The sequence below is a fragment of the Mycteria americana genome, chromosome 7 (assembly GCF_035582795.1).
Source record: "Mycteria americana isolate JAX WOST 10 ecotype Jacksonville Zoo and Gardens chromosome 7, USCA_MyAme_1.0, whole genome shotgun sequence".
Lineage (NCBI taxonomy): Eukaryota > Metazoa > Chordata > Aves > Ciconiiformes > Ciconiidae > Mycteria > Mycteria americana.
The window spans coordinates 38009485-38022114 of NC_134371.1; the positions used below are offsets into that span (position 1 = coordinate 38009485).

At 51.6% G+C, this 12630-nt stretch overlaps 1 protein-coding gene across 2 annotated transcripts in view; it reads right to left on the bottom strand.

Annotated features, from left to right (window-relative positions):
* The window catches only part of TNR (tenascin R), a 29982-nt gene that overhangs the window by 12645 nt on the left and 4707 nt on the right, over positions 1-12630 (bottom strand). For both annotated transcript variants that reach the window (XM_075509199.1, XM_075509198.1), the window contains exons 4-10: positions 11974-12089; positions 9263-9413; positions 6313-6582; positions 4312-4497; positions 1321-1410; positions 945-1208; positions 21-287 (exon numbers count right to left, since the gene is read on the bottom strand). In XM_075509199.1, the coding sequence (XP_075365314.1) occupies positions 21-287; positions 945-1208; positions 1321-1410; positions 4312-4497; positions 6313-6582; positions 9263-9413; positions 11974-12089 (1344 nt within the window). The remainder of the gene's footprint in view (positions 1-20; positions 288-944; positions 1209-1320; positions 1411-4311; positions 4498-6312; positions 6583-9262; positions 9414-11973; positions 12090-12630) is intronic.

Below are 12630 nucleotides of genomic sequence, written 5' to 3' on the forward strand. Positions count from 1 at the left end.
GCAGGGGGGTCCCATGGTACCTGTCGTGATGGAGCCCATGACAGGCTCGGAGCTGACGGTGCCATGCACGGCCACCAGCGACACTTGGTACTCAGTGGATGGCTGCAAGCCTGTCAGGCTGGCGTGCCGGCGGGTGCCATCAAGTGTGAGCTGCTGTGTCTCCTCCTCGTCCTGGGGGCTGTAGGTGAGGACGAGGTGGTCTGCTGGTGGGGATGGATCACTCCATGTGACATTCACGCTGGAGGATGTCAGCTGGGAGAAGTGGAGCTGTGTGATGGGCCGGACCCCTGCAAGATGGAGAGGGGAGATGTAACGCCAACCGTCTGCAGATCCCAGCCTCCATGTTGTTCCCAGTGCTTGTATGGGAAATATCCAACAGAGGTGGTAAAGCTGCAGCTCTGGACTCTCCACTGGTCTGAAACTGTGCTGGGTTTGAGAGGCAGAACTGGGAGGAGAAAAATGGTGCTTTTCTCAGCTCTGCCTGCAAACACGCTCCATCCCAGACCCATATGGTGGGTGATGGGGCTGTCCCACCATAGATGGTATTTGCTGTCTGGGCTTCTCAACTGTAGGCTTGTCACCCAGAGGTGCTTGTGAGGTCCCTCAAGGCTTGGTTTTTCCTTCTTATGGATACACAGACTGCCCTGACCGCAGAGGACAGCATGGGCTGGCTGTTCCCCCAACCCTGCCTCTTCTGTATGGGAGCCTCCAGCCAAGCAAGTATGCTCAGTGCTGCTGGCCAGGGGGATGGGATCCCCACACTGGTAGGGTCATCCTCCTTCTGAGGTCCACAGACCTCCTCCCATGTGGATAGATTGCCCCCAGCTCTCATCCCCATTACCACCTCAAGAGTTTCCGCGCTGGGGATGCAGTGGGCTGGCAGAGGTGCCAGTGTGGGGCAGTGGTCTGTGCCCTTGGCCCCATCCCAACTTGTCTTTCTCTACCTGTGAAGGCATCCACGGTGGCCTCCAGGCTCTGCTGGCGTCCTCTCTCTGCGATAATGGAGATGGTGTACTCTGTCCCAGGCTCCAGCTCTAAGAGGGTGAGCTGCGACTCATCCCGGGGTACCGTCACTTCGGAGGCCATCCCCGAGGCAGGGGTGAAGGTGACACGGTAGTGGTCGATGGGACCCATGGCTTTGGTCCAGGACAGCGAGATGGACGTCTCCGTGGAGGCCGTCACCAGGAGGTCCCGGGGGCTGTCAAGCTCTGTGGGAGAGGGTTGGTGCAGACCTTCATCCCCATGCACAGACTGTCCTATGGGGACGTCTGAGCCATAGGAGCCGGCTGTGCTTGGAGCATGCAATGGGGCCAAACTCACCGGTCCTGGCATTCATGGTTGCCGGCACACTCTGCTGGCTGTCCATCACGGCCGAAATCCCGATGCCGTACTCTGTCCCTGGCACCAGATCTGCCAGGGAGTGCAAAGGACATGAAGGAGTGTGAGAGCAGTGCCTGGCTGGGTGGCCTTGGGCTGTGGGGTCCCCCCCCCCATCCCACGGCTGGGGATGGGGGGGACCCTCCTGGGCATCCCTGGGGTGAGCAGCCCTCCCACAGGTCAGCGGTTCCTCTCTGAGCATTGGAGAAGAGCTGAGCCTTTTTAAAAAGCCCCGTGGATGCCTTTGGACAGGGAATTTGGATTATTCTAGCTCAGAAATAAGCAATTTGTAAAAGTTGTTGCTGAGGTCTGCTGTGATTGCTGGCATCAAGACAGGAATTGTGTGTGTCTGAGCTGAGATGGGAATGATAAAGTAGCTATATTTGTTTCCAGATTGATTCAACATCAAATATTGTCACAGGGCTGGTGTCTCAAAGAGAAATAAATTATGCAGAGTAAATGAAATGCACATTAATTAGGAAAGGCGCAGTCTTTCTGGGAGCTGAATCAAGAGCCGCTCCTTGGGGTGGACATATCCTGCGGTGCCTCTCTCAAGGGACATGGGAATTGAGCTCATCCAGCTCCTTTCCCGTGCACCTACTGCTGATTGTTTTTTTTTCTCCGTGGGACATCTCCTGCCTCTGCCTGTCGCTTCTTCTTGGCTGCTGACCTGACGGCTTTATTGCCCTCTTCCCTGGGCTTCATGATCTTTCCCACAGGGTTAAAGAAAGCCATAAACCCTCCAGCCCAGCCTCACCCTGCCTTGCCCCAGGGCAGCATCCCCTGAAGCCACCAAAACCTTCCCTGAGAGGCCAGGAGGGAGGGAAACCCCCATCCCCTGCTCCTCTCCTCTTGCTATGGTGCAGTCTTGGCGCCTGGGGAGGGGAGATGGACCCCCTTTGCCCCTGCCCAATAAGTGTCAGAAGTATCCTGGAAAGGAGGAGAAGAGCCTGGGAGAAAGAGGGAGGAGAAAGAAGAAATGAGCACAAGCATATAAAATGATGCCTTTTCTCTCCCAGCTCTTTTGGGTAGAGCAAAATTATGGGTATTTCTGTGCAAATGCTGATTTTGAAGGGAGACATATGGAGCAGGGCAAGGCTTGCTGTATTTTTAAGTTTAAATCTTTGATAAGCTCTGCTCAGTGCTGTTCCTCACTGCTTTTCCTGCAGGCAGATGAAGGCAGCTGAAGAAATCACTGGTTGCATTTACACTGTGGATCCCACCAGGTTCTGAGTGTCTGGAAACCCACCCTAACAGGCTTTGCACCACGTGCCACAAAACCTTGGAGGACAGGGCTACCACGTGCATAATGGAACTATGGGAGAGGCTCATGTGCCATCCACACTATGGCTATCCTGGGTTTTTTTTGCCAGCAGAAAGCTTTTTGGGTTATTTTCTGCTATAATTAGATTTTTTTAAAAAAAATTGTTTGTTACCGAGTACTCTGGGAGCTAGAAGCAATGCACTTAAGTGATGATGGAGGCACTATATAAAAATTGCTCACTGCTATCGACTTAAGCCTCCGTATCCCTGGAGCTTGCTCTGGGGGCGTTTCTTGTAGCCCTGACTGAGTCTGGCAGCAGCTGGGCAGTGCTGGTGCTGCCAGGTAGAGACTTGGCAGCTTTTTTTATTTTTATTGAGGGAAAAGAGAGCCTTCGCGCTGCCTCTTCCTCCGAGGCAAGCTCGGGCTCTGCCATAGGTGTCATCGCAGTTTAGGTCACCAGGGTAGTATTGCACCTCTGCCCCAGGGAGGAGGATTTGGCCCATTTTTAATGCTCCTTCTCACCTAGAAAGGCAGTAAATGCCTACAGGAAAGCTAGCAGGGGACCAGCACTGGGTCTCCCATCCCTTGCTGTCCCCCTCCATCTCATCCCACTTCTCCGTGTGCATCCTCATCATGAATGCAGCAGAAACTATCCCTAACATTTCTTCTTTCTGCATACCACATTTTTCAAGCTAACTGCTCTAATTGCTTTCCTGCCCTCCAGCCTTTCTCGTGACCAGGTGCTGCTGTGCCTGTAACTTGGCATTCAGCTTTCCCACTGAACTTATTCCTATAGGTCCATATGGCAGAGATGCCTGAGCCCTCTTCGGGCTGGGGAGGTCCCAGGAGGACAAAGAGAGTCAACGTGGAAGAACCTGGTGTCCTGTCATACAGAAGAGCTTCAAGATGAATGAGTGATCTTTTTTGTATGTGTGTAAGTCAGTCTTTTGCTCAAAGAAAGGCCACTGGAGCTGCAAATCCAGCAGGCAAGCGGTTGTAGTTGAAAAAAGGAAACCAGATCTCACACGGTGCTTCGTGGTGTTGCTGCAAAGGGCGTTTGGCACTTTCCTGGCAGTGGGAAGTGGGTGGTGTTTGCAGCTCCCAGTGGCACCCTCTGTGCTGGCCTGAGTAACATACTGCTTGAGGGGCTTGCTCAAAAATAGCATCCCTGGATTCGGGTCTGCTTTGTGCCCGATTTAGAAAAAGGCAATGAACTCAGGCAGCCTGATCCCCATCACTGCCTAAAGGGCATCGGCGCCTGTGGCTCTTTCCCAGCAAGGAAAAAAAGGAAGGGCGAAATAATATTTTCCTCCAGATCAGCCTAAAGAGCCTTCCTCTCCCCATTTCTCACTTTGCTCCTTGCCAGCTGTATTTGAGACCTGGACAGACCCTTGCTGGAGGTACATCGCTCGGAGGTGCATCGCTTGGAGGTGCATCACTCAGCTTGTGGATAAGCAGTGCCCAAATCCAGACCCACAGAGGGGAAAATGGGCTTCATCCCAAGGAAAACCTTATCTTCGATAACTAGTAAACTTCAAACCGGCCTCAAATGTGTGCCAGCATGAGGGCAACTGAGCATCAGTGCTGATTTGGGCTCTCCATTGCCCTACCTGCTTGCGAGGAGGAGGAGGAGGAGAAGGGGAAGGAAGGGTGTGTGGGTGCACACATACCTGCGAGGGTGGCCCGGGTGGTGGGACCGGTGTCCCGCGGCACCAGGACTTCATGGTAGTGCTCCCCGGCCAGGGTGCTGTAGACCACCCTGTAGCTGTGTGCCTCGGCCTCGCTGTTGTCCCAGGTGAGCTCAAGGCTGGCGGGTGTCCGCGAGCCCACCCGCAGGTTCTTGGGGGCATCGATCTCTGCGCGACACAAGGGAGAGAGGCTCCGTCTCACCGCCGGGCACCTGGAACGCACCCTGTAGCCTTGGCATGGCTAAACGGCAGCGGAGGGGTATCCAGGTGTGATGTCCGTGAGGTCCCATGTGTGGTCCCTCCTTCCCAGGGCATGTCCCTGCAGAAAGGGCTGGGGCATCTGCCTTCACCTCCTGCTCAGCACAGACCCAGAGATGCCACCCACGAGACCAACGTCAGTGCTGGGGTATTCACAGCATCCCTCAGTAACTCACTTTGGGAGCTAATTGCATGTTATTTGAAAAAGCGTTTCCCCCCTGTATTAGAGTAAGGGAAACGGAGGCAGCATGCATAAGAGAAAAAGGACTCTGTAGCAGTCATGCATTGGCTTGAACTGCTCTTAGAAGACCTCGAGCATCTTTACAGGCTCATTCACGCTCAGATGTTGCCCAGAGGGTTTGTTTATTAGTGCTGCTGGGGCTGTGCACTGAATCTTCTCTGGTTTTCATGATAAACCTCTCTGGTGAGCAATGGGTTGGTGCCAGGCAGGGGCTGGGTGGCAGCAGACAGGGGGCAATTACTGCTCCTCCGATCCATCGATCTGGGTTTAGAGGGGGATTTTTTAATGTTGCCTTTCAGAAATAAAGCAAGGAAGGACAACGCAGCAGATCAGTTGGGGTGAACATCTCGTCCAAAATATATATCTATAGAGATATATACACACACAATTCACACACCGCAGTTATTGTAATAGGAGCCTAGTATCCACCAGGAATGTAGATGACAAGTAATTCATATACCATAAACCAGCTCTGAAATATGCGCTCTACCTCCACCTTTATGGCACGGTAAATTAAACCTGTTAGCTATCTGCAGGCTTAACATTAATTAAAGTTTTACTGACCAGTTAGGGTATTCGGAGAAGATATAAAATAAGATAACCATGTTTCTGACTGGGCTGCTTTCAGCTGCTTGACTGCTGATTCCTCAGGCAATGCATCTGCCTTGGCTCTTGATGCTGAATGGGAGTGAGCATCATCTTAAATTCATACCTGTGCTTGCTGTTTTGGTGCTTTTGAGAATTGCACGTTGATCCATGGGTGCTATTAAGGGTGTAAACTGTTGGGTTTTAAAATTTTAGTTGTGGGCTCAAGCTAAGCTATGGGTCTGAATGGACTTTGAAAGTGGTGGGGATGTGTGTCACAGGCAGCAGCAGGTTCAGCCTTGATGCTGCAGCAGGACGTGGCCAAGGTGGGGTTTGCTCAGGGGTTGTCATCTAAATGCATGTTTTTGAGTCATCTTCCTGGTCGCTGGCATCTGGGGTCACCTGGGTTGCCCTGGAGACCATGCAAGCATCCCCGTGGGGCATGGGACGTGGCGGAGACCCATTGCACTGGAGGTTTAGGGACTAAACGGAAATGTAGGCACGGGTGGAGAGGGGAGTCAGAGGGTGGTTTGAGCTGTGCATGTGTGTTTTAGGGTGAGCTGAATAATTTGCTCTGCCTTGCTTTGCACCAGGACCATGACGGGATGCGAGACACCTGCATTCAGGCATCTTCATTCAGACCTGCATCTTAACCATCATGTTTTCATTGCACCGCTTCCTCCCAGTACACCGGATTAAACCCCAGCTCACTCATGCCGGGGAAAAAACAAGGTACCACTAAATCCCAGATGCAAAAACCCCTCAATTCGGCTCTGGATATGCAAAACCCCATGCTTGTTGCAGGACAGGCCATCTGCAGATTGCAGCAAGCCACCTGCCCATGCTTGCTGGAGGCTTAAAAATTCATGCCAGTTGTCCCAGCAAAGCCAGCTAGCTACCTGTGGTGAACTGGGCGAGGGCTGGCCGGCTCTCATTGGCACCCCGGAGGGCGCTGACGGCAAGGCGGTAGCGGGCGCCGGGACGCAGGGCCTGCAGGGAGTACTGGCTGAGGGGGGGCTGCAGGCGGAAGGTGGTCCTCCCCCCCTCCCCGTCCGCCAGCCCGTACTTCAGCAGGATGGTGTCCACCTTGGCACGCGGCGGCGTCCACTCCACGAAGGCCACTGTGTCGGAGACGTCCCGCACCAGGATCTGCGTTGGGCCGTCGATGACTGCGGAATGGGGGGGAAAAGGGCACCTGTTATTTTGGGAGAGCTGGATTGGGAAAGGTGGCAGCTTTGGGGACACCAAGTTTCAGGGATGCTTCAACCTGACCTTCAGAGTGGCCCAAATTAGCAGCTGGGGACAAGGAAGAGAGGTGGCATGGGCAACAGACATGACCCCCCGCCCCAAGGTACTCAGGGGGGTTTGGTCCTAGTGGTTTCCCAGTCCCTTGTCCCAATCTGCTGGCTCTTTCCTGAACTCTCTCCGCTTCACCGATGTCTCTCCTGAGCTGTGGACACCAGAGCAGGACCCAGCAGCTCTCCCATCGATGCCCATTACAGCTATAATGCAACTCATGCCCTTCTCTCGAGGTGGTTATTGGCAACAACTCCTCCCCATACATTTCAGGTGGCACCTCCCAGGATAAAACCTCCTATATCTAACTGCGTTCCACTTTCTTTGCTCCTAGGTAACTGCTCGTACTTCACGATGCATTGGAAAACATATAGTTTTCCTTTGTGCCCAGCTCTTCGAGCCATTCAAACTGCTTTTACCGATGATCTCCTTCCACTCAATTTACTCTTTTCTGAGCCTTTCCATCACTGGCAAAATTTATCAACAACGATATTATGTCTTTTGAAAGGCGTTGACAATGTGTTAAATAACGTGGGGCCAAGGACAGATCCAAGCATCGAGAACTGAGGAATGTCTCTAGAAATGTTCCTGCTTCGGTGCCAGCTCCTGGTTTGTCGTTAAGCTGAGGGATCAGCTCGTAAAGCTGTTGCTGTCTTAGCAGTGGGGAGAGAGGAGAAAATGCAACTGCTCTGGCAGGTCTTCATAACTAGCTGGGTGTGGGGCTATGGTGGGCGTCCACCAAACCCTCTCAGATAAAGGGGTGTTAGCTAAATTCATCCCAGGGATTTACTGGGAGACCATTTTGGACATTTCTGCTTTCTTTTGCAGAGAATTGGGCCCTTCCCTCCTCCGCATCCCCAAACACTCAACCTCTGGAAACCATGGGCTCAAGCCTGGGTGACGGATGCTTTGAGTCCAGCAGGACCTAACCGCTGCACGGATGGATGGGCAGGCCAAGCCTGGTCATTGCTCCTGTGCCATGGCAGCATTGATGCAGGAAGCCTGCTGGGCAGCCTGTTTTATCACTTACATGATCACAAGGTCGGTGAAAAAACCCATGCTGGTTCTGTAATTCAGGCTATACTGCATGCAAGTACATCTAATATACTGTATATATTAGAAAATGACACTAGATAATAAGGATGTGCTGAATGCCGCACCCCAGGGTGGGAAGTTCTGGGGGAGATGTGTGTGGGCAGGAGTGGGAAGGACCAGGGAGGGTTAGAAAAGGACATGTGGGGGAACTGGGAACAGTGGGGTGAGGTCTGGAGGCAAAACAGCAACAGAGAAGGGAAGACTGCTGGGAAGCAGGGTGTTTAGGTAGGAGCTGGGTGTCCAGCTTGGCCAGGACCAGGTCATGCTTATCCAAACCCTGAATCTCCATCTACCTCATGTTGTCCAGTCATCCAGGTAATGCTGGGGAGCATCAAGTTCTACTTAGTTGTGCAGTGTGAAACCATGCCTTTGCTGCTTGATCCGAGCACAAGGTGTTGATGCAGAACAAGGATGATGGGGGCAAAGCTACGGGGGTGCTGCAGAGGAAGGCAGACTTGCCAGCACAGGGACACCTTCATGGAGCAGAGAGCCAGGAGCCCACCATCTGTACTCCCCTGCAAAGGTCAACCACTGAGTTTGAAGTACCAGCCTCTCTTTTTATTTTTTTCTGACTTCCTAGGGAAAGGAAGATTTAGGCTTGACCAGGAGATGTCTCTGTTAAGCCACGTCGAGCTGAGCATTGAGGCAAAGCAGGAGGAGAGGACTGTGCTGAGGAAGCTCAGACCTGCAGCAAGCTGCTGCTGGTGGAGAAACCCTCCCTTCACTCTCACCGTTGCCTCAAATTAGCAGCCTGGAGAGAGCATCACCTCGTTATAACCCTCTGGCAGCTATTTAAATGCTGTTTCCGTTTGCAACAGCTTGGATGGAGGTAGATGTCTGCCTGGCTGCCAAGGCAGACTGCAGCAGATCTGGCGTGGAGAGCCTCTTCTCCCCAGTGAGCTCTGCCCATTTCCACGACTCCTTCAGCGAGGAGAAGACCCAGTTGAATTTTCTCTAGCCTACGGGACGGACCAGTGACCAGCCAAATAAATTGGTTAGGAGAGGATGTGCTGTTGCTCCTGGCTCCCTGCCCTGCTGCCTGATTTGCCTGAATTGATGGGAGTAGAGGGCACTTAGTGGCACAAAAGCAGGTGGGAGTTTTAATCTGTTATATATGAGTAGGCAATACATTTATAGAGATGTTTTGGGGGGGTGTCCTGCCTCTGAAATTAGCAGAGAAGAGGAATTTATCCAGCTATATAATAAAAGTGGACCTGAGCCTTTGCTCCCAACCCCATTAACCTCACCACAGTTTCTGTGCTCACAGCAATTCGGGAGGGAGGGGGACAAAATACCGCATGAAGAAGCCGTTGCTGCAATGCACCTGTAGCTTGGGCAGTTGGGTGGTCCTAGTTTTATCCCTGCCCATGCAGTGCTGAGCCACTCTCACTGCTGGGACCTTATTTTGGGGACCAAGCCCTGGGCACTGCCATGCTGCCCAGGGCTGGGCTCACTCACGGGTTGAGACGCTGTCGGAAGTGGGAGGGCTCCTGGCTTGTTCCTTCAGGGCCACCACAGTGACGGTGTACTCTTCCCCCGGCTTCAGCCCTGTCTGGTTGAAGGTGGTGACAGTGCTGGGCAGCTGGGCGATCACACCTCCCTCATTGTTCTGGCAGGGAGCAGAAAAAAACATTAACACCCCCCCCCCCCCAAATAGGTGTTTGGGGCGGGGACTGATGCATGGGGAGGAGGTGCCCCCACATCACATCCTTCCACACCCAGCCCTGCACCCCCAAAATGCATCCTCGCCCTGGCACATCCCACCATGGAGGTGCAGAAACCCAGGGTGAAGTCACTCTCCAAGCATGGAGCACCCATGTGCTGGGGCTGAGAAATCCTCCCCCATCCCTTCTCCCCCCGCCTTTCTGTATTTTGCCATCTGCGTGTCTGCCGTTCTTCAGAAGAGAAAAGATAATAAAACCAGATCCTGGGCTGGACTCCTTTTCCCTGCTATTCAGGTGCCAGGAGCCTTCTGTTGTTCGTATATAGGTATGAAACTGTAATGTCTTTATTTTGCCATCCCCTGCTTTTTAAGTATCTTTATTAAACTCGTTATACTTTGCGGTTTTGCTCTGAAGAAGTGTAAGGCTTTAAGCAACTGCAAATGTCACCTTTCCTGCCAGTGTTTGGACAAAGGATCTTTTCTTGCTGCTGTCTTCACTAATAACACGCTAAACAAATCTTTGCGCATAGCTCTCAATTCATATTCATCTCTTTTCTCATTAAACAGGAAATCTTCCATTTTAGCCATAAATTGCCAGCTTACCTTTCCTAATTTTCTTTTCTAAATCTGTCTTTGCTTCATCTTTCCCCCCCACCCCAGCGCACACAGCAGATGGGCAATCCCCGCCTGGCCCCGCTTTCAAGGAGCGAGAGCATTGCAGAGGCAACGGAAGGAGGATTGCTCTGCGGGAGAGTGCGAGCATCCTCGTGGGGACGCGGAGGACCAAATTAGCATCCTCTTGCCCGGTTTTCAGGAAGAAAGACAGGGCGAGCTCGATTTTGCTCGTAGAGGTTGTTTGTGATGCTGCTGTTATAACTCTGTTTTCTTCACGTTGAGGCCTCTTGGACTAGATTTTGGTTTTATTTGGGGTGCAGCGATGGTTTAGCATTTGCCCGAGCAAGCGTGGCTTCCAGGCAGTGAAGGAGACAGCACCCTCTGCCTTATTTTAGGAGAAAAGCTGGTGATGGAGAATTGAGAGTCTGATTTCGGCAGCAGATGGGCAGGAGCACGACTGTGTCTTTGTGGCACAGGACTGTGCGCTTGACCGACAGATGCGAGAACTTCAAAGCCCTACGAGCTACATCCCTTCCCTGCCCCAATAACCTGCATCCAGGAACAGCCTTCCTTTTGCACTTTATCTCTTCCTTTAAATCCAGAAATGTTTCTGCATGGTTTTAAGTTTTAAGCTTAAAAACACAAACGGGGCCAACAGTTTGTATTTATCAGTGAGAAAAACCTATTGCTGATGACCTTGTGGGGAGAAGTTTGCTTCTATCCCGGCAAGTCCTTATCCTAAAATGGATATATCCCCATTTATCTGCTTCAGGGGGATGCTGTTGAGCTTAATTCCCGAGTATCAGTGAAATGTTTAAAAGATACCTATTTTTTGCTACCAAAAGCTCTTCCCTGACATTGCCTTATCATTTTGGCTTTTATCCCAATGGTGAATGAAAATTACCATGAGGTTTATACCTGCAGTACCTGAACTTAGACTTCCAACAGAGTTTGTGTATGGATGTACCCAAAATTGCACTCAGATCCTTCCAGCCTTTCTGGAAGTGAGGGAATGAGTTATTTAAGCAATCAGGCCCTTGCTTCATGCTGTGTAATGACACTTTACAGTTAAGAGCATTTAAAACTTTGGGGCCAAGTTCTGCAGTTCTCCACTGCCCAGAGCTGCCTTTGACTCCAGCGAGAGTTTTGTGCAAGTGAAAATGGCATAATTGAGCCCTTAATCAGCATTTCTTTTACTGCTGGGGCTTGAAAGCTCTTGTAAAGAGGCTCCATATACAATTGAAGCTATACTTATGGCTAAATGGTGTAGAAATTATGAATATAGATGAAATACTTGATGTACAATTTTTGTTGCCGCACATAGAAAATATGCGATATTTAGGGCAACATTTTCATCCTTTCATCTTTTCTGGCACAAATTCTACCTGTTCATCACTGTGATTAAAATTCTGTGGCAGGAATTAGCTGTGTGTGTGACTCGGGGATGCTGAAGGTTGTTGTCTGAGAGCTGGTGGCTGCTCGGTTCGATCCGGGCGGCTTTGGGTAGCTTAGCATGCAGAGAGAAGGGGTGAAGAAGAGGAGGAGGAGGAGGAAGGGTCACAGCAAAGGAGATGGAAGGGAAAAAGAGGGGGTGACAGCAAGAGGCAGCGAGGCTGGAAGGTTTACTTATTTATATGCTCGTCTCTTGATTTTATTGGGGAATTTCTTTGAGGACATGCATGTCTTGACACCAAAGACTACTGGGGAAACGCAAGCTGGCAATTTGAGGTTGAGGTGTTTGGGGTTGTCTGATGTGAAGCACAGAAATTGCAAACAGAGGTTGGGTTTTTTTTTGGGGGGGGGTAATTGGAAGCTAATTTAGGATCCACTCGCTCAGTGTTTTTAGGGTGATCGGGTATAGCCTGCAATGCCATGCGTGTGGTGGTGGTACCTTGGGGATGAAGCTGATCTCCCAGCCGTCAAAGGGGAAGGAGAAGGGCTCCCACTGCACCTCTGCTGTCGTCTCTGTGATGGTCTTGAACTTCAGGCCCTGTGGCTTGGCGAGGTCTGGAAGGGAGCAGAGGGCGGTGAGCAGAGCAGGACGGGTGTGCAGATGGAAGCCGCCCCCACCCAGCTCCCTGCAGCTATTTTGTTATCTAGACAATGAAAATGGGACCCTTTTGGTAGCTGTTAGCAGAGTCATTGCCCCTTTGTGCCCACTCCGGGCGGGTTAGAGGGAGAGGAGGGAAATGCCTGGGCTGCTGGACAGCACAGCCTGCCTTTGCATTACACCTAACTGCACCATACAGAGTTATGGGGTTGCAAAAGGGGTGTCTGGATAGTTTATGTTTCCCCCTGCCCTCTGTATCTTTGGTTTCTGAGGATCCTTTCAGGAGGTTGCCATTACAGCTTGATACTCTTGTTTTCCTCTGTGCATCATGGTCTTGGTCAGGACTACATATCTTCTGATGCACAGCAGCATCCCCTCTTGCTGCGCTGTTGCCCATGCCATTGGGATTCATCACGGGGAACCCATCAGGACTGGGAGGAGAACCTGTGACTTCTGTGATATATCGCAATATTTTCTATGAGGAAAAAAGTGTAAGAT